We start from the raw sequence: 22,729 nt of genomic DNA, 5'->3' as shown, positions 1-22,729 counted from the left end.
GGCTGGATTTTCTACAATCACCATAAAACATTACAATCTCTCCATCAAGTGGTTGGCTTCTCCGAATTCATTTTCTACTTCATGGTTGCTTTAGAATGAACCTAAACAATTTAAATGCAATGTATAAGTCATACAACTTTAGGAATAAAATTGGTACAGACCAATGTGTTTGTAATTAAAATTAATTTTTTTTATCTTATGTCCACGCACATCCATTGATGGAATATATACAAACGTGATGTGAAAAAATAAGCACGTTTCGCGGTAGTCACGGCATCGGTCAACCAATAAAACATATAAGTGAATACGGTTGACCAATCCGATCGGATTCGAAAATATGGTGAAATTGGCTAAATTTTTTACCACACTCATAATTTATTGTAATAAATTCATCCAACGGTCGGTTTTTCCATTTTCTTCGAATTGATAGGGGTTGCTCTTTGGAGTGTATGATATATAAATATAGGTTTATAAGAGTAACTACGTTTGACCTAGTTGATCGAATTCGAAACGTGAACCAAATTGGCTGGATTTTCTACAACCACCATAAAACATTACAATCTCTCCATCAAGCGGTTGGTTTCTCCGAATTCATTTTCCACTTCATGGTTGCTTTAGAATGAACCTAAACAATTTAAATGCAATGTATAAGTCATATAACTTTAGGAATAAAATTGGTATAGTCCAATGTGTTTGTAATTAAATTTTTTTTTTTTTTTATCTTATGTCCACGGACATCCATCGATGGAATATATACAAACGTGATGTGAAAAAATAAGCACGTTTCGCGATTGCCACGCCATCGGTCAACCAATAAAACATATAAGTGACTACGGTTGACCAATCCGATCGGATTCAAAAATATGGTGAAATTGGCTAAATTTTTTACCACACTCATAATTTATTGTAATAAACTCATCCAACGGTCGGTTTCTCATTTTCTTTGAATTGCTATATGTAGCACTTTGGAGTGTACGATGTATAAATATAGATTTATAAAAAATTAGTGTCTTTAAAAATTTATTTATCAACAAATTAGTATCTATATATAAATATAGATTTTTTTGGTACAATATAGTTATATAGATTGTTATCTTTGGTTGTATTTGATCATTATCCATTGAATTTCCAAAGCTTGATTAAAAAAAAAAAAATACTTGTGTCTTTAAATATTTATTTATAAATAAAGCCCGCCAGACCCGGCCCAAAAAAGCCCGCAAGGCCAAGCCCGGCCCTGCCCGAAAAAGCCCGCAAGGCCCGCTTTATATGGACGGGCTTGGATCCTTTGATTTTTAATAAAGTCCGGCCCGGCCCGGCCCGGCCCGCAATTATTTAAAAATATAACAAGGCCCGGCCCGGCCCGGCCCAAGCCCGCCGTTGACGACCCCTAGGCTCATGGTATCTGTAACTGTCTTCTTTTGGAGTTTTGGTCTATATCCCTCCAAATGTATGGTTTTGGTGATTGAATGAATGTTCTTTTTCTCTCAAAAAAAAAGAAAAGAAAAAACAGGGGATATGAAGGAGCTAACAAAAAAAAGTACGGACAATTGAAAATGTTGGTACCTACAAATTAAACTTGCTTATAGAAAGGAATATGGTTATAGTCGTCTCCCAATAATGATATCATTATTCTAAAACAAGTTGACTGACAATAACATGATCAATATTGGAAGAGAGTGCTAGACACTTGAAATTCATAGAGAAAGGTGGGAGTATATATTACAATCAGAAAGATTCAGAATTTAAAAAGATACACATATTTGGATGGCCTTATACCAGCTCCATATATATAGTCCATTTACTATACAGATTTGTAAACAGAATCAAATCATGGTATTTATTCTATTTCTTGCTGTAAGGGTAGCAAAGACATCTCGGAACATCCCACATTAAGCCTTGAATTTTGAGCTACAAGGTAATTTGGCTCATTCCCCCTCAGCGCCAGAAGCTCCTAAAACCATGTCAAAAACAAAATGAAGAGAGTCAAAAAACAGTAGTTCAAATGATGAACAAACAATTGTTGCTTTGAAACAATTGCTATATGCTTATACTCTAAATTTCAAAGAGCATCTAAATCGTAAGTCTAGTAAAACAACAAAAATGTAAGAAACAAATAAGTTAGATAACCATTTATCTTTGAAGTCTCCTCTGCATTTTTGCCTTGTACACAGCCATTTTGACATAGATCCAATCCTTTAAATCATCCCAGAACTTGAAATAGGCGTATCTCCAAGAGCTCTTAAGCAGTAAACTGCCACAGACTATCCAAAATCCACTGACAAATCCCAAAACACTACTGATAAAGAATCCCAGGCTTATGAGACCGTCATTGCCATGTTCCTTGTTATCAGTTTCACCACCTCTCGTAATTCCATCATCTACAGTTGTTCCATCTCCTGGACAAATTTGTGTTAATGGTGGTCCACAAAGTCCAAGATTTCCCATATATGCAGAAGTATTAAAAGTCTGAAGTTGGGTGCCTAGAGGAATTCTTCCTGACAAGTGGTTGTGTGATACGTCCAAGACTTGAAGAAAATTTAAGCTTGAAAAACTTACAGGAATTCTACCACATATCTGGTTTCTTGACAAATCGAGAGATTCTAACTTCTTCAAATTCCCGAAGTTTTCAGGAAGCTTTCCTGTCAAATTGTTTCTTGACAGGTTCAGAGAATTCAACTTTGTCATACTTGTTATGCTTTGCGGAATTTCCCCAGCCAAATAATTGCTTGAAATGTCAATGCTTCTCACATGCAGAAGATTTGCCCCAAACTCTCTCTCTATCCCTTTCCACACCAATTTGACATTCTTAATATAATATACAGCATTATCAGCCAAAGCTAAAATGTTATTCAAGCAATGTGGTAAGGCTCCTGATATATTATTCTGAGAGAGGTCCAAGACATGAATGGTGCTTAGACTGCACATGGAAAAGGGTATGATTCCATTGAACTGATTGGACCTTAAGCGAAGAGCTATCAAATGTTTTAGGTTTTGGTTTATCCATGTTGGTATCTTTCCAGACAAGTTATTGTTCCCAAGGTCAAGAATGGTTAATCTTGTACAGTTCTCTAAAGAAGGCAATTCTCCTGAAAAGTTGTTACTGTGTAAACCCAAAATGATAATTCCCTTTAAATTCCCTAATGAGCTTGGTAATTTCCCAGATAATTTATTCTTTCCCAAATACAATATGTCTAATTGTTGAAATGGCATCCAACAATTAGGAAGCTCCCCTGACAGTAGGTTGTCAGAAAGGTCGAGAATTTGAATCTGTGGAGCCTCTGTTGCACATAAGGAAGACAAGGATCCTGAAAACATGTTATTCGAGACATACAAAGCGATGAGCCCTGGAGGAAATGAATCAATGATGGCAGGTCCGGCAGCTTTCCTTTATTCAGAGAGAGATCTAATTCCACTAAGCCAGAAAATAGATCCCAAAAATTACTAGGTAAGGAATCTGATATACTAGCATTAGCCAGAAAAAGATAAATAAGATTTCTCTGCGTCTGAATCCATTTTGGAAATGCTGGTCCCACCTTGCAAGAGGACATGCTTAACGCATAATCAAGTTGAAATGGTGGATTCCAATCTGAGCTCAGGTTGATAGACAAAGCTGGGTTAACAGAAACTTCCAAATTCTTCAAACGAGAGAGGTTCAAAAAGTGGGCTTCTGTTATGACAGCATTCAAAGAATTCCAAGAAAGATCCAAATATTCAAGGCTAGAAAGTTGCCCGACACTCTCAGGTAGAGACCCATTTAGAGTGTTATCGTAGAGAAATAACCCTCTTAACTTTGAAAAACCTGTCAGTTCTGGAAATGAACCCCAAAACCAGTTACCACTCAAGTCTAAGCTCTCAAGTGTGTTCTCAGCACAGGACAAGGTTTCTACAGAGTCCTGAATGTTTTCAGAGAATTTGTTTGAAGCTAAATCCAACGATTCTAAGCTGCATAAGTTTTGAAAGGCCTTTGGTATCCCGCCTTCAAGCAAGTTACGAGAGAGATCTAGAGATAATAGAGAAACCATGCTTGTGAAAACATGAGCTGGGATGGGACCTTGTAAATCATTATCCGATAATTGAATATGGACAAAGTTGTTGCTGACATTGGCTATCCAATGAAATACTGAAGAATTAAGAGAGTTAGAAGAGAGGTCAAGAATTTGAAGAGAGCTGGAAGAATTAATGAAGGAAAGTGCTCTTAGATTGACATCAGGAAGGTTACAATGGGATAACTGAAGCTCTGTCAGTCAAGTGAGCTGGCTGAAAGATTGTGGCCAATTCACAGCCTCAGACAAATTCAGCCGTGTCATGTTCAGGTATCTCAAGGAAGAAAGATGAGATAACCACTCAAGATTTTGAAAACTAACATATTGGTTCATGGAAAGATCCAGAGTGTGCAAATTAGAGAGGTTTCCCAGTTGGGGAGGAACAGGTCCACTAAAATTATTATGAGCAAGATTGAGTTTTTTCAATTGCCTCAGAGAGCCAATGAACCTGGGAATCATTCCTCCAAAATCATTGAAATTGAGGTCCAAGTAATTTAGATGTCGCAGTTCAAGTAGGGAAGGATCAATTTCACCTCTTAAAGGAGTTCCACCAAACTTGGAATCATCAAAAGAATTACGGAGATTTAGAGTGATGACATGACCTGTTCGGTTGTTGCATGCGATTCCTCTCCACTTGCAGCAATCTTTCTCACTTTTCCAAGAAGCAAGAGCATTGGACTCATCCACAAGGCCTTGTTTAAACCGGAGAAGAGCATGTCTTTCACTCTCCAAGCACAGAATGCTGGAGCTTCCAACACTACTAGAACAACAAATAGCAGAGGCAATGACCAGGCATAGAAGCCCAACCAAAACAGAATGTATACGCCTACCACTTATAATGCTGAACAACATGATTATGAAGATACTGATGAAGATGGTGTGCAAATTAACAGCGAAGTGAAGTATATATAGTTGAAGCAAAAAGATTTTGGAAACTACTCATGTATAATCGTGGAAAATGCAATTCACTTGCTTTTGTCCATTCCAAAGCAAGTCTTTGGAAACCAATTGACTTGGTCGACATAATTTGAAAATTGCTTCTTTCTTCATTGATTATTTAGAGAATGACCCAGCACAATAAGTTTTTTTCGATAAAACCCAGCACAATAGGTTACAAGTGTTTTGTACGTTTATGATCGAAATCATCTGGGTTGTCCATTCAGTGGTTAGTTTAATATGAAAGTCACAGTCAGAAATCAAAACAGAGTTGGGGCAAAAAAAAAAAAGGTTCAGTCAACACAGTAATAACAGAGGGGATGGGTTAATGTAGAGACAAATTAATCAAACAAGGGTGAAATTGAAAACCAAAGGGGAAAGCAGTTTCAAAATGTTTTTTTTTTTTAAATTTGAAATTTGTTTTAGGAGTTGGGTCTGTGGGTGTAGTGATCAAATTATTGGATGCAGTTAGAAGGCTCCTTCAAAATCCAGATAGTTTGTTCGTGGAGTTACTTTACATCTTGGTAAACAAAACCATGATGTATACACATTCCTACGAAGAATTTCTTTTCAAGTTTAGTTCTTACCACATTTTACAGCTTTGCAAGGCATGCTAGGAAGGGTTTACTAAAATCTAAGTGATTTTACATACCTTACCCAATACTAGAGCTGCACACGGATTGGATTGGTTCGGTTTTTACTCTAAACCGTCTCTATACTAAAGTGAGCGGTTTAAGCATTTTGGACAACCAGTCATTTAAAAAAAAAACCTTAACCCGATCCAATCCAATCCAATTAAAGATGGTTTGGTTCGGTCGGTTAGGCGGTTTTAACCTATATTATATTAACATACTATTTATGAAAAAATTCTAGTTAAATTCAATCTAAATAATAAAAATTATATTAAATAAGCCTAATCTAAATTCAAAATACAATAATTAAATCCAAAACTAATATTCAAAAACCAAAATCTAGAATAGATTCAAAGTGATTAAATTATTTGATGGTTTAGCTATAAATACTAGCTTAATATGGTAGTATTAAAGGTTAGAGAATGAGAGATTGAGATATGTGATATGAGATGATCAAATTAATCGTAGCGATTATATATTAGACTTTTAGGCCTTTGGGCATTGGATTCGATATGGTAGTATATCATTTGAGAATAAAGTTATAATTGGATATTTAGAACTTACTTACGACGACTGGACAAATGAATATATATATATATATATATATTTATCACTTTTTCTTATTATATTTCAAACATACTGGTCGGTTCGGGTTCCGCGGTTTAAACAAAAAAGAAACCAAACCAATCCAATTCATAAATTGTTTGGTTCAGTATTGAACCGGCTTTCAATTTTTAAAGTTAAAAAACCTTAATCAAACCATATTTACCGGTCGGTTTTGATTGATTTGGCCAGTTTGTACCGTGTTTTGCACACCCCTACCCAATACCCATCTTTTTTTTTTTAAAGACCCATCTTTATATAAATAGAGTTGCAATCTCCGCTATCCTTGTAGGATCTCATTGATTGTAATCGTTTTGGCAATGAACACTTTTCTTGGTCTCATGGCGTTAAATGCCAGGTTGATTAATATATAGCTACTCGATCTTTTATTGGATATGGTATCTTGTGAAAGAAGCATTTGGATCGGAGGTTAACAAGATTTGGGAGTGTAGATTTTTTAAGTTTTTTTATTTTTATTTTTAAATAAGGGCTGTGCGGTTGCCCTCAAGTTTTGATTAATAATGAGTTAATTACTGTTTACTCCATATATAGGTTTCGTCGTTTCAGTCCCTGACTTTTGAATTTCACCTAAAAAGTCCCTGAACTCTCAATTTCCTCCCAATTGGTCTCTGCCATCAACTTTCCGTCAAAGACCCCGTTATTTTGCTGACATGGCATTAATTTGACGCTAAAATGTCGATTATACCCTTATTTACTCTTTTTTTAATTTATTTTTTTCTTTTCTCTCCTTTTTTTTTATCTTTTTCTTTTTCTTTTTACCTCTTCTTCTTCCAGCTCTCTCCCCTCCTATGTTTATCTCCGCCATCACCCCAATTTACATGGCTAAGCCAGCCACCCAAGTCCTCTACCTCTAACGAGCACACCTCGTGCTTGTCGCCGCCAATAGAGAATCCAGTATGTGTGTCTGATCGGGGATAATTAATCTGACCTGATCTTAATCAACCCAGATCCAAGAATCCTTTCCTCCACCACCATGGCCCCAGAGCCCCCTTCATTGCTCCGATCAAAAACAAATGGCGGCTTCCTTGTTCTGCCCGCCCAATAAGGTCATGATCTATGAAGATTGCCAGTCCCGCTGCGTTAGTGAGCGCTCGTTCCGGTCCGAGGTCAAGTTGGTCAGGCTCCACGGCGACCGAATCGTAGTTGTTCTTCTCCACAAGATCATCATCTTCAATTTCAACGATTAGAAGCCGTTTGATACGATTGTGACAGTGGAAAACCCTAAGGGACTGTGTGAGGTCGAGCAAAAGTCCGGGCCGGCAGTGTTGGCCTGTCCGGGGCTCCACCAGGGTCAAATTCGGGTCGAGCATTCGGGTGAGGATTCTTGGATTGGAGATCATCTTGGGTTTGGTTTTGGGAGATCATTTAGTGGTGTATGTGTTAAAGATTTGGGAGGTCTGTGAGCTGTGGTGTTAGTGTTAAAGATTTGGGAGGTCTGTGAGCAATTCCGGTCAAACATGTAGTACATAATCACAACAGCTCCGGCGACGGTCTTCATTATCCCCGCCGCCATCAGATCGAAGCGCCGATCAGGTATCTATATATCTTCGTTTTTTTTTTTTCGATTGCCATTTGATCTGAGCTTCATTTACTTCTATCTGGTGCAGCGAGAATGAGAAGAACGGATTCATCAACCTCTATCTTACATAGGGGGGATATAGTGCCTAAACCCTATATTGTGGTATCAATATATCTTCGTTTTTGTTTCCGATTAATAAAACTGATGAATACATAGGGGGACATAGTGCCTTAACCCTATATTACAATACATAGTAAGAGGACCTCCTGAATAATAACAGGAGTCTCTGCAACGACAATGTATTCAAATATGCACCAAACAGCAAAGAGTGTCATGTCAACTACTCCAATTGCTTTACAATAACGATGACATATTGGAAAGTTAAAGCAATGCCATAAAACCAATAAAGTAGCTTTCCCAATATGCTGACGACCGGAAATAAATCCAACGACACATCGCTTCATCCTGCCACTAGGAGGTTCCAACCAATTCATGATCTACCGCCTCGCCAGGGCAGACAAGGCATACTGAGTATGCAGACCTGGACAGAGCCCACATGTCCTTACCAAGTAATGGTAGGAAATTATTGTAAATAATATACACCTAGATTTGAAACCAAATATTGAAAATATAGAAAACCTAGTTCAAAAACACAAGCAAAGGCACAAAGAAACAAGAAAAGCCCATGTCCCAGACTTCCCCATTTGAATCTGCCTCCACCCTTGTCGTCTGAAAGAAAAAAAAAAAAAAAAAAAAAAAAAAAAAAAACCGCCGCCACTGCCCCTGACGAACCATGTCAGAGTCAACCCGTGGCCGCACCTCACCATCTCTGAACATCGCCGCTAGGACCTAGATGTTGGTAATTTCCGTACTAGTGGCTTGACCGCCCGGCAATTGAGACCGGCACCCGGCTCCCACGACCACCACCAATCAACAGAGGTTGGCACACCCGGCAACAGAGACCAAAACGCCCGGAGAAGAGAGGCCGATCCACCCTTCGAAGTTGCAAAACGGTGGTTGCAGACTTCTCCTCAGAAAACCAGAACTCCGCCGTCGCTCCTCCTTCTGCCGCCATGGACATTCACTTGTGGACTGAACGAAACCTAACCATCCAACTACGACATCCAGAGGACGCGCCGCCGAACGGAATACGGGTGCAAGAAGAGAGACCAAGGATTTCTCTTCTCCGAAAAAAGAGGAGCAAACCTCCCAAAGCAATTTTTTATTAGAACTTGACTTAATTGTAGATTTTTTTAGTTAAGAATATATAAGATTTATATGCTTGCTAAAATTTCCTAGATATCTCGATATATAATTACAAATGAAAAGTCAAACTTTTGTTAGATTATATTCCAATTAAGCTTTAAACACTTTGAACCACTGCAAATGGCCTAATGGTTCTTACTTAGTTGGGTGTGCTCCCCAACCAAGATTCGAACCCCGAATCTGTCAAAGTGGCCAGACATTGTGCTGCAATGCATAGTTGGAGTATTTCACATGCGCCGAAGGGATTTATCTTGGGCCTAGGAAGCCTTTGGATTCCCCTTGACAAAGTCAAAAAAAAAAAAAAGCTTTAAACACTTTGCAGCTTTAGTTACAAACTATACCACAAGTTACTAGGGTAGACATGAGAATCTCTCTCTAACTCACTCACGAGAAAATTCCCGTTCGTGGCTATCTCAACCTTGTAGCGGTGGCATATTGAACAATTCGCTGAGGAATTTGAAAGCCCAATCTTTCCAATTGCATTTCCTACCGGGCTTTAGCATTCTTAATTACTCTTGCAATGTATGGCCACTGTTCACAGTATCTTTGGTGATCAACTCATGAAGGAATACAGTCATGCATTTATGCTTGTTGCATTTATGTTTCATGGTATGTATGTTTTAGTTTAGTTAATTGACTGTCAATTTCTATCAAATACCGTTGGATTACTAGTCAATGTGGGTGAACAGACATATGTGAGATTATTTGTGGGATCAATTGTGAGTGATAATCCACCATAGTGTAACCACTCTAGCACAACACCCTATCGACCTAAAGTCATCTTCCATATTATATATATATATATATATATATTGTTGTAAATATTATTATCTATGTGGATGTCCATATAAATACTCATTAGTTATGTACTTTGATGTAAACCCTACCTCTATATAAAGGAGGTTAATGAGACTGAATGATAACACTTCTACTTCTCCCCAAACTATTCTCTCTTCATCTTTTCTCTACTTTATAACACATTATCAACACGCTTGCTCTATTTTTTTAGACTCCATGATGATCTTAAAGTTTTTGGTGCAGCCTTGTTGCTTTTGACCTTAACTTTGATCTATGAGTTTAATATCTTCATTCATTGTGCGATGTGGAAGTCGATCTCCCAATCTTGTTCTTGACATGATAGCACAATTTCCATTACACATACCACTTAAGCTTGCATCGGTTCCAAATATATTGAATCTGTTTTCATAGCGGTGTGCACCTTTCAATTTTGTCAAGATCCATCTTCTTCTTCTTTTATTAGCTATAGTGTACTGGGTTCGCTATATATTTTTTTTCCATCAAAGCTTCGTAATTATACATGTGGTTCACTTAAGCTTGCACTGATATAATTGTTACTCTGAGATCATCCATGCGTCCATAAACATTGGATTGCATATGGTTATATAATCATGGATTAATTTCAGTTTACCCCCCTGAGGTTTGGGGGTGAAATGATTTCACCCCCTCAACTTTCAATTTTGAATTTTTACCCCATAAACTTTTCAATTTCAATCAGCCGTGTCCAATTTTTACTGTTCCGTCCAAATTGGACGTTAAGTTTGACTTTTGAGGGTTAAAATGGTCATTTCAACATAAAAAAATAAAAAAATATTTCTGTTTTTTTTTTTCTGCTCTTTTTTTTTTTTTTTTTTTTTTTTTCTGTTTCTTCTTTTTTTTTTTTTTTAATTTTGTCTCCAACCTATATACCACAAGTTATAATAGGTTTATAAAAACAAAAAAATACTCTAGGTAGTTGAAAGCCGCTCGCTGGTCTACGATATTTGTGACATATCTCCGATAAAGTGAAGAATTTAGGATATATCCCAAATAAAGTGAAGAAATATTTGTAAAAAATAATTTTACACTTTATCTGTAAATAAATATCTGTATATTCCCAATAAAGTGAAGAAATATCTGTGTAAAATCATTTTTGGTCTACGATATTTGTGATATATGTCCAATAAATTGAAGAATTTTAGGATATATCCCCAATAAAGTGAAGAAATATCTGTAAAAAATGATTTTACACTTTATCTGTAAATATCTGTATATCCCCAATAAAGTGAAGAAATATCTGTGTAAAATCATTTTTTACAGATATTTATTTACAGATAAATATTGGATATATATCACAAATATCGCAGACCAAAAATGATTTTACACAGATATTTCTTCACTTTATTGGGAATATACAGATATTTATTTACAGATAAAGTGTAAAATTATTTTTTACAAATATTTCTTCACTTTATTTGGGATATATCCTAATTTCTTCACTCTATCGGAGATATGTCACAAATATCGTAGACCAGCGAGCGGCTTTCAACTACCTAGAGTATTTTTTTTGTTTTTATAAACCTATTATAACTTGTGGTATATAGGTTGGAGAAAAAATTATAAAAAAAAAAAAAACTAAAAAGCAGAAAAAAAAAATTAAAAAAAATTTGAAATGACCATTTTAACCCTCAAAAGTCAAACTTAACGTCCAATTTGGACGGAACAGTAAAAATTGGACACGGCTGATTGAAATTGAAAAGTTTAGGGGGTAAAAATTCAAAATTGAAAGTTGTTTCACCCCCAAACCTCAGGGGGGTAAACTGAAATTAATCCTATAATCATACAGGGTTGCCATCTTTTATTTTATATACATACAATTGTTCCTTATATAGTATAATTACAATTATCTAAATAAATGTTTACTTACTTCCAGCACCATGACGTTTCATCTGTTTAGTTTTTGTATTTGAGTATGATACGTTTTTTATTATACGCATTTATATGCATGTAATTATATCTAAAACACTAGAAATAAGTTAATCCACATGTCAATTAATATGTAATTAATTTATTTTTTATTATTTTGTAGAATAAGCGGAATTGTGCGGAAACGAGAGAAATTGGTTCAAAAGATTGGAGCAAATTGGAGTTTCTGACAAAAAGATGAAATAGTCAACGCCATGTCAACCGTGATCGATGCCATAAAAAAAGTAGAATCTCATTGTCTCCGAAAAATATATGCGAAAGTGCATTGAGAAGAGAAAAAAAGAAAAAAAGAGAAGTGGTTGTTTAATTAATTAATCAATCATGGTTTGGCATGATTAATTAATTAAGCAAATGGTATGTGGTTTGGTTTATGGCTGCAGCACGTGGGCTATGAAGCAATCAAGAAGAAGAGAAGGCAAGGCACCTCCATTCACCATGTGACACGTGGCATTTGTCCTCTTCAATTCCAATCACTCACACAAGCCGTTCCTTTACTTCCTCAATCCCAGCCGTCCATTCCTCATCTCTCTCCACTACCTTAATTTTCCTTCCACCTTCACACAGAGGCAGCGATATATATTTAAAACCCTATTCCTCTACGGGGGGAGAACACAGTAGCCGCACCACCAAAACAGAGGTAGCCCCTTTGGGCTGCTCTCTCTCCTCATTCTCCTTCATTTTTCCTCTTTTCTTTAGTTTTATTTTAGAGATTTCAAGGATTTACTCACCCAAAACTTTAAGAATTCATCAAAGGCTTCTCCTCTACATGATTCAAGATTTGGGTAATTGTGAGAGTTATAATTCAAGGATAGTCATGTTAGCTTTCTAGCTAATTGTGGCTACCCTTGTTTTCTCCTATATTTCTATACTCTTTTCTCTTTAAATTTTGTAATCTTGATGTCTATGATTATGGGTTGTGAGTAATTTTCTTGTTGAGGGATAGGGTTGTGTCCCTAACCCAAATTTTGTGTAAAAGATGTCTAATTTAATGTAATGATGCAATTTTCACATGATGGATGCTTATATCTATTTTTCTTGGGTTAAAATGCATGTCTAGGAGCCTAGTCAACTCTAGGGTGTGTATTTTGAGCATGTATAGAAGGAGTTAGAGGCTTGACGCCCTCTAATTTTTAATTACATAAACATTCAATTTCGTATTCGAGGGGTTATAAGCATGGTCATTTACACCTGTTGCGTGATTGCGCGGGCGGGTAGCTTAGTAGTCTAATTCCTTGATCTCTACGCCTCTTGATGTGAATTAGTGACCCTTGAACCGGCTCTAATTCATGCCAAGTGAGTTCCTACGGCCCTTGAATCGGAGTAAGAATACCATGAAAGGGAATTTCGGTCCTTGAGCCTTGAACCGCCTTGGATAAGACTACCGCCAAAGTAGGGATTTGCATCCACATTATATTAGCTTCTGACACATAGAATTTGGGTGAAGGAACCTCCCTAACACCCGACATTCCCATTTATTTGGTTACACTTTTATTAATTTATTTTCATTTTTATTAATTGCTTTACATTTCATTACATTTTGTTAGAACTCTGTTAATAACATCAAATGCATTTTGAACTTCTGGCCAAAATGATATATATGAAATGTCGAGTTTAAACTTCATGACCATAACTTATGAGTGAAGGACTTTAGATGGTCATCTAGTTAGTTTGATCATTGAGGAACTTCAAGTCCTCATGTAATTAAGGATCAAGGAACTGCAGGTTCTGATCTTTTTTAATTACAAAATCCACAATCACAAATTTGGGGCATACTCATACTCATTCGTCATAAACCAATGGTTAAATATCTGCTTACTTTTAAATTGGTGTCAAAATATACGTTTGTACTGAAGTCAATTTGCTTTTGTAGAAGTCTTTGGAAATTGTTCGCCTTGACTATGTTTGTATATACAAGTAGTTATTGTTGATCTTGTCCATATTCACAAGTTCTTCATAGACAAAGATAGTCGTGTGTCACAATCAAACATATATATACGTAATACGTTACAGGATACATTATTGGGATAATATCCTATAGTGCGGTATATTGTAATAGTTTTTTGTGTTTTTGCGGGGTTGTGGTAATCCTTTTCTTTCGTTCGGAGTTTCGTCTCCCTCGGATTATGGTACATATGGTTTAACGAGACCACTTTTGATCAAGTACTCTCAGTGTGTTCTAATGTTTTTACTTCTCTATTTTCTAATTAGATGGATTCAGTTTTTCAATAGATGTCAAAGCTGAATGAAAATACACGAAAGTTTGATCAAGACTTTGATGTGGATCAATTCCACTTGCTTGACCTTGACCATAATCAAAATGAGTTGGACGTTTGTATGGAAGTTTGTACAAATCAAAACAAAACATGTCTAGATATTGCAAATTCGGGACTTGTAGAAAGTAACATAACTACCTACAAGATCAAGAGTATGCAAATTAGAAAGAATTCAAGTTGGGGAACAATGAGTACACTAAAACTTTTGAGCCATTTTAATGACTCAAAAGAGCCGAATGGACTTGCGAATCATAAGTTCCATCATAATAAAACTGAGGTCCAACAAATTTTGAAAGTACAATTCAAGTAGATGAGGACCGATCTCACCTCCTGTTCATTTTGTCACAAGTTATTCCTCTCCACTCAATATTTCCTATGTCCCTAGGACACGATCTTCCGGCCACTGGGCCTTCTGTGAACTTATGCAACTTGTAGATAAAACTTGCAATGAGTCCAAGACGTCCTCATCTTTTCTTTTTGTCAAAAAAATTTGTTTGCCATTTCATCAAACACCTTGTCGGCGTACTTTACAATGGCTATGAAAATCTAAAGTTCATTAACTAGAATCAACCTATATGATAAGGCTCCTAACATTATGTAAATTTATATTTGGAGATAAGCCAGGTGTAAATTACGGCTAGAAATTTTAAGGCTTATATTGTTGATATTGTTGGTTACGGCCTGTGGACCTTGATCAAAAGAGGAAGGCCAATGCCAATGCCCATCATTCAAGCCAGTCCAGGAGACAGCAAGCGGGCTGGGACCGAAGCTCGCTATGCGATGGAATCAATTGGCTTAATTATAAGAATAAACCTAGAACCACGTGGTGTGGTGTGTTGATCGAGCGGCCTAGTCTGGAACCCCCAGGTCTAGCGTTCGAATCTCAGCTTCACCCCGTGGCCAGCAGATTTGAGGGACCTAGGTTGATTAAACACCAAGGTTCGTGCGTTTGCGGTGCAGTGATTAGTCTGGCTACGCTGGGATACACTGCATGAGGGTGTGTGTGTGGTTACTATTGTCGTCCAAACCTCAAAAAAAAAAAATTAAATAAATAAACCTAGCAGAGCGCCGCGGTGCACTAGCCTTGCGCAAGCTACCATTTGTTCCGAACGTCGTCGTGTGTCAGCTTGTTTCTTCTAAAGCCTTGAGCACACTTGCCGCCAGATGCGGTTGCCTGCTTCCTTAGTTGGTGTCCTTGTTGGTAATAAGTACCTCTACACGGATCGGGACTTCTCTTTCGCTGGTGTGGTATGGACCTGTGTTACCGGAAAGCGACGTGGGATCTAGTGTAGGTGGTGGCCATGCTCATAGTTTTGTTGATCGACCTCGTTGCTGCTGATGGTAGTGGAGGAGAGCCAGATCGGGTTCCTACTTCGGTACTAATCAGCTTGGCCTGCTGTCCGTGAAGAGGCCAGGGATGAAGGTGTTGATGCTATGTTGGTAGGGCCGTCTGCTGAAACCTTTGACCGCGGCGACGGTGATGGGTTGGCAGAGGCAGATTGGAGTTTCTGCCATTGTTTTTGTTGTCACTTGGCCTGGGCTTGGTCTCATGTTTAGGCTGGTAGGGCCTATCAAAAGCTTTAACCCTTTTAGAGGGAAAGATCCCATAGTGGTCTAGTTGTTTTATCCGGAATAATTGCCTATGTTAGCAAAAATGTCTCTATGAGTTTTGCGGAAGTGTTTAGCTTTAGCGTACCATAATTGCGTGCTCGGCGTGTAAGGTTAGATAAATTAGATTGGCTGCAAGGCGAGGTGTTTTTATGTGGCATAGATTACTCTGAGCATAAATGTTTTAATGGAGTAGTTTTCTGTACTATTCTTTATCTATGAACCGGAGCATACTATTGGAATGTTGTATTTATCAAAAAAACAAAAACAAAAACAAAAAATTGGCCTTAATATAGAAAAAGCAAGGTATGTGAAGGAGTTGAGAAAAACCAGGGGAATGTCCAAAAGCAAAAGAAGAAACAAGGGATGTGAAGGAGTTAACAAAAAATAGTACGGACAATTTTGAAAATGTTTATGGTTATTTACACGACATATTTACCCAGAAATGAATATGGTTATAATTATACAGGGAATTGAAGGTAGCATTCTACCGATGTTAAGTCATGGACTGGTTCCTTCAGCCCTTTTTCTATGTGTTGGTGTGTAAACTGAAAATGGAGCTTGTAAAACAACACACAAGAGAACATAAATACAATATCAATCAGACTGTAATAAACACACAATGACACATATATGCAAATGAAGTGTTCTTTAGAGAATCAACAAACCTGAAGAGCCCATTGATCTCAAAACACTGATCTTCTGCACTGCTCACTCTCTTAGCTCTCTATGGGACGAGTATGAATGTCTGATAATCAAATGAGAATGGAGGGACCAGGCTTAAATTAATATGATTCAGTCTAGGCTTTGACCTCCTCCCATAAAGGAAGTCATTCAATACAGAATCACTTGATTGTAGGTGTATATCATTAAACATTTGGTTTTGTTACCAAGTTTATCAGATTCCATGACTTACACATTTCGATACTTAAATGGATAGGCAATCTGGAGTTAAGCCACAAGATTTCCATTGCTTATTCTGCAAGTAGATTGACAAGTTGTTAAATGCTTGATTGAACTAAAATGATAATATCCATATTAATCTTACATGGTGTTCTATATATATGACCGACATAAGACTCGACTTGTTAGATATTACGGAGGTTCAGTGAGCACGATGCCGAATCTCTCTATCATTTCCTTCTCTTCCACTTTGGCCAATATGAGTTTGTAAACACGAGAATCTGAAAGCAAACAAGATGCAGACACGTGTACAAAAATAATATATTTTATTAATTTAAGTGCGGGTTACAATCTTTGGTAATCCTCTGATTCGATCTCCGACGATGAATTTCACTCAAGGGCTTGACGCTTGATCTTGAGTTGGACGATGGTCACGAGAGTCGACCCGTGACGAATGTTTTGACTTGAAGTTGGTGAGAAACCGGCTATTTGGCAGCTTGAGGGTTCTTCACACGTGCTTGGGAGACTTCAAGAATTTTGAGAGTATTTCCTTCTCTTTTTTGGCCGAAGTCCTTCTCTCGAGTTGAGAGGGGGTATTTATAGTGTCGGCGTCTCTCTTCATTTGGAATGCCTTGATGACACGTAATTAATTGTATTTTCCTTAATAACATAATCAAATCAATCAGCCCTAATTAACTGATTTAATCACGATTATTAAGGAATTATCCAATTAATTTGATGGCTGATTTTAATTGTATTCATTAATAGCATAATAAAATCAATCAGCTTTAATTAACTGATTTAATCACGACTATTAAGGAATTAGCCAATTAATTTGATGGCTAATTTTTATCTTGATTATCAATTTAAATAAATTGACATCTAATCAGCGGACGAAATTTAATACTTGATTTGACTTGGAATCAATTGATTTAATTTAATTGATCCGCCTTAATATCAGCTGATTAAGTTGGAACAAATTTATTTATTGTCGTCGGCTTTTTGTATGCTGCCACGTGTCATTCCCTGAGTCTGCTTGGTTCCATTTACTCATAAGCCACGTGCACATTTTGTGGGACCCACATACCGACTAAATTTGTTCGATCATAATTTCAAGTGTTGATCGAATTATTTAGTGAATTTTATTTTCATTAAATTTTTTGGTGTCTACAGAGTTCACCTGGTACTAGCAGCTTTATCGGAGAATTTCCTATCTTAGAAGGAGCTTTCCAAAGAAATGGCTACAAATGGTCTGCCCAATAATGATATCATTATTCTAAAAGAAGTTGACTATCAACAACATGATCAATATTGGAAGAGAGTGCTACTAGAAACTTGAAATTAATAGAGAGAGGTGGGAGTATTTATTACAACCAGAAAGATTCAGAATTTAAAGAGACACATATTTGGATGGCCTTATACCAGCTCCATATATATAGTCCATTAATATATATAATTATACAGATCTGTCAACAGAATCAAAGCATGGTATTTATTCTATTTCTTGCTATAAGGGGAAGCAAAGACATCTCGAAACATCCCAGCCTTGAAGTTTGAGCTACAGGGTAATTAGGCTCATTATCCCGAATGCCAACAGCTCCTAACATCGTGTCAAAAACAAAATGAAGTGTCAAAATACAGCAGTTCAAATGATAAACAAACAATTGGTGTGCTTTCAAACAATTGTTATATGCTTATTATACTCTAAATTTGAAAGAGCATCTAGATGTAAATTTTGTACAAACACACAAAAATAAAAAAATAAAACCAATTAAGTAAAATTTAGAAAGCTTACTTGACCATTTATCTTCGAAGTCTCTCCTGCATTTTGGCCTTGTAGACAACGGCTTTGACATAAACCCAATCTCTTGAATCATCCAGGAATTTGAAATAGGCGTATCTCCAAGAACTCTTTAGCACTAAACTACCACAGACCACCCAAAATCCTGTGATGAATCCCAGCACTGTACTGATAAAGAATCCCAAGTTTATGAGACCATCATTATCATGTTCTTTGTTATCATCAACTTGAGTTGTTCCATCTCCTGAACAATTTGGTGTCAGTGGTGGTCCACAAAGTCCAAGGTTTCCCATATATGCAGAAGCATTAAAAGTTTGAAGTTGGGTGCCTAGTGGAATTTCTCCGGACAAGTGGTTGTGTGATACGTCCAAGACTTCAAGAAAATTTAAGCTCGAAAAACTTGTAGGAATTCTACCAGATATCTGGTTTCTTGACAAATCGAGAGACTCTAACTTCTTCAAATTCCCAAAGTTTTCAGGAACCTTTCCTGTCAAATTGTTTCTTGACAGGTTCAGAGAATTCAACTTTGACATACTTGTTATGCTTTGTGGAATTTCCCCAACCAAATAATTGCTTGAAATGTCAATGCTTCTCAGAAACTGAAGATTTTCCCCAAACTCAATCTCTATCCCTTTCCACACCAATTCTACATTCATAATATCATACGTAGCATCATCAGCCAAAGCTAATATGTTATTAAAGCAATATGGCAAGGCGCCTGATATATTATTCTGAGAGAGGTCCAAGACATGAATGGTGGTTAGACCGCACATGGAAAAGGGTATGATTCCATTGAACATATTGGACCTTAGGCGAAGAGCTCTCAAATATTTTAGGTTTTGGTTTATCCATGATGGTATCTTTCCAGACAGGTTATTGTTCCCAAGGTCAAGAATGGTTAATCTTGTACAGTTCTTTAAAGAAGGCAATTCTCCTGAAAAGTTGTTACTATGTAAACCCAATACGCTAATTGCCTCTAAATTCCCTAATGAGCTTGGTAATTTCCCAGATAATTTATTCTTTCCCAAATACAATATGTCTAATAGTTGAAATGACATCCAACAATTAGGAAGCTCCCCTGACAGTAGGTTCTCAGAAAGGTCGAGAAAATTCAACTGTGGAGCCTGTGTTGCACATAAGGAAGACAAGGATCCTGAAAACATGTTATTCGAGAGATACAAAGTGATGAGCCCTGGAGGAAATGATGGCAGATCCGGCAGTTTTCCACGAATTTTATTCCTAGAGAGATCTAATTCCTCTAAGTCAGAAAATAGATCCCAAAAATTACTAGGTAAGGAATCTGATATACTAGCATTATCCAAAGAAAGCCGAGTAAGATTTCTCTGCGTTTGAATCCATTTTGGAAATGCTGGTCCCACCTTGCAAGAGGACATGCCTAACGTATCAAGTTGAAATGGTGGATTCCAATCTGAGCTCAGGTTGATAGACAACGCTGTATTATTAGAAACATCCAAATGCTTAAAACTAGAGAGGTTCAAAAGGTGGGCTTCTGTTATGACAGCATTCAAAGAATTCCCAAAAAGATCCAAATGTTCAAGGCAAGAAAGTTGCCCGACACTCTCGGGTATTGACCCGTTTAGAGTATTATCATGGAGACGTAACTCTCTCAGCTTTGAAAAACCTGTCAATTCTGGAAATGAACCCCAAAACCAGTTACCACTCAAGTCCAAGCTCTCAAGTGTGTCCTCAGCACAGGACAAGGTTTCTAAAGAGTCCTGAATGTTTTCAGAGAATTGGTTTGAAGCTAAAACCAACGATTCTAAGCTGCATAAGTTTTGAAAGGCCTTTGTCATCCCACCTTCAAGTAAGTTACCAGAGAGATCTAGAGAGCCTAGAGAAACCATGCTTGTGAAAACATGAGCTGGTATGGGACCTTGTAAATCATTATCTGATAATTGAATATGAACAAAGTTGTTGCTGACATTGGCTATCCAATGAAATATTGAAGAATTAATAAGAGAGTTCTGAGAGAGGTCAAGGACTTGAAGAGAGGTGGAAGAATTAATAAAGGAAAGTGATCTTAGATTGACATCAGGAAGATGGCACCAAGATAACTGAAGCTCTATCAGTGAAGTGAGCTTGCTTAAAGATTGTGGCCAATTCACAACCTTTGACAAATCTACACCTGACATGTTCAGGTATCTCAAGGAAGAAAGATGAGATAACCACTCAATATTTTCAGAACTAAGAAATTCGTTCCAGGAAAGATCAAGAGTGTGCAAATTAGAGAGGTTTCCAAGTTGGGGTGGAACAGATCCGCTGAAATTAGCTTGTGCAAGTTTGAGTTCTTTCAATTGACTCAAAGAGCCAATGAACTTGGGAATCATTCCTCCAAAATCATTGAAACTGAGGTCCAAGTGATTTAGATGTCGTAATTCAAGTAGTGAAGGATCAATTTCACCAATTAAAGGAGTTGCAGCATACATGTAATCATCACAAAAAATACAGAGATTTAGAGTGATGACATGACCTGTTTGGTTGTTGCATGCGATTCCTCTCCACTTGCAGCAATCTTTCTCACTTTTCCAAGAAGCAAGCGCATTGGACTCATCCACAAGGCCTTGTTTAAACCGGAGAAGAACATGTCTTTCACTCTCCAAGCACAGAATGCTGGAGGTTCCAACACTACTAGAACAACAAATAGTAGAGGCAATGACCAGGCATAGAAGCCCAACCAAAACAGAATGTATACGCCTACCACTCATGATGCTGAACAACATGATTATGAAGATGGTGTGCAAATACAGCAAAGTAAAGTATATATAGTTGAAGCAAAAAAAATTTGGATACTAGATATGTGTTGTCGTCGAAACAGCAAGTCACTTGCTTTTGTCCATTCCGAAGCAAGTCTTTGGAAATTGGTTTACTTGATCGACATAATTTGGAAATTGGTTCTTTCTTCATTGATTATCTAGAGAATGGCCCATCACAATAGGTTACGACTGTTTTCATAAACGTATGAAATCACCTGAGTCGTTGTCTATTTACTTGGTAAGCGTCATGATGTAGCGAATAAGAAAAGTTTGTCCCTTAAGAAAAGAAAACATGGCATGAATTAAGTTGAATTTGAAAATGTAGAAATTTGCTATTGAGAGCATTAGAGACATAGGTGATGAGTGATTACTAGGATTATTAAGATGCCGATCACAGCCCACCAATATTTCCCTAAAAGATAATTATCGAAAAACCTTAACTAAAGTCCGACCTAATAGCGATTAAGAGCAACTCCAACAGATTCCCTATATTTTGATTTTTCTCTACTTTAGGGAAAAATAAGTCTCTTTTGCTCCAACAGATTCCCTATAACTATCTCTATTTTAGGGAAAGTGAGGAGAGAGAAAACCAAATTCCCTATATTTACAGCAAACTCCAAAATTTTAAAGAAGAATATGGAGATTTTATAGATTACTGTAAACTAGGGAATCTGTTGGAGTTGGAGAAGAAAAATAGGCTAAAGGTTTGACTTTTGCTTCTCTATAATACAAAAATTATAGGGAAGCTGTTGGAGTTGCTCTAACAATAACATAATAACGTGATTAAGTGAAGAAGCTGTTCAAACATGTTTTGTGGATCCAAAGAACTTCACAATACATGAGGTCCTTTGCCTTCAGAGATTCTGCCCGCAAGCCTAGACCTTTCGGTGACCAAATAATTAATGTTCCCCTCAATGCATATATAGAAATATGGAGGACTTCCATCATTGAGTCAGACATGTTTTTGAACAAGTGGACGGTAATGACAACCTATGAAAGCGATGAACTTTAAGAGGCTGATAGATTTGAAATCCCAATTCTGTTGTCAGGTGTTAGAGTTGATGGCTTGACGCCTACTGGTTGTGGATTTTTTTTTCTTCACCATTGGATTGTCTAGCATAAATATCATTATTGGCCTTATGGGCAACTAAATGGTTAGTACCCTTGAGATTTATGCTCCTTGTATTCTGATGGACGGTACATCTGTCCTCAACTTCACTCAGATCTGTCATCTGCTTCGCTCTGTGTGAGAGAGAGAGAGAAAGAGAGAGAGAGAGATCGTTGAGGTAAATATTAATTTAGTTGACCAATTTCTTGATTATTCTCAAATAAATACTTCTCAAACAACATGATTGCTTCAACAATTGAATGGAAAGATTTGTAGTCGCTTCTATAGCCAATAGTCGTGAATCGACAAGGACTATAACCTTATGCCGACCAGGATAAGGAAAACTCAAAACAAATCAGTAATGGGTTTGGTCATTCAAGCTACATTAGTGTTCAAGGTCCATGAATCAGATAAAGCTATAGTACGTTGACATTTCTCATGCATATCATATTTTATGTAATAGTTACCACTTTGAGGAC

General features: G+C 37.1%; 2 protein-coding genes across 3 annotated transcripts; both read right to left on the bottom strand.

Annotated features, from left to right (window-relative positions):
* Positions 1-1,871: 1,871 nt before the first annotated feature.
* On the bottom strand, positions 1,872-21,102 carry LOC112175454 (receptor-like protein EIX2). Of its 2 annotated transcripts, XR_005803111.1 has the most exons (3): positions 18,363-21,102; positions 18,113-18,167; positions 1,872-1,895 (listed from the first exon to the last, which is right to left on the bottom strand). XR_005803111.1 is itself a non-coding variant. In XM_024313133.2 (2 exons), the coding sequence occupies exon 1, from the start codon at positions 21,092-21,094 to the stop codon at positions 18,371-18,373; it is 2,724 nt and encodes a 907-aa protein (XP_024168901.2). In that variant the 5' UTR covers positions 21,095-21,102; the 3' UTR covers positions 17,877-18,167; positions 18,363-18,370. The 2 variants fall into 2 exon arrangements, 1 of the variants encoding a protein (XP_024168901.2); XM_024313133.2 differs by lacking the exon at positions 1,872-1,895 and having other exon boundaries at positions 17,877-18,167.
* LOC112176168 (receptor-like protein EIX2) lies at positions 2,131-4,022 on the bottom strand. Its single transcript, XM_040511404.1, has 2 exons — positions 3,443-4,022; positions 2,131-3,305 (listed from the first exon to the last, which is right to left on the bottom strand). The coding sequence occupies exons 1-2, from the start codon at positions 4,020-4,022 to the stop codon at positions 2,131-2,133; spliced, it is 1,755 nt and encodes a 584-aa protein (XP_040367338.1).
* Positions 21,103-22,729: the final 1,627 nt, after the last annotated feature.

The sequence above is a fragment of the Rosa chinensis genome, chromosome 7 (genome assembly GCF_002994745.2).
Source record: "Rosa chinensis cultivar Old Blush chromosome 7, RchiOBHm-V2, whole genome shotgun sequence".
Taxonomy (NCBI): domain Eukaryota; kingdom Viridiplantae; phylum Streptophyta; class Magnoliopsida; order Rosales; family Rosaceae; genus Rosa; species Rosa chinensis.
This window is presented reverse-complemented; position numbering and strand designations above follow the sequence as displayed.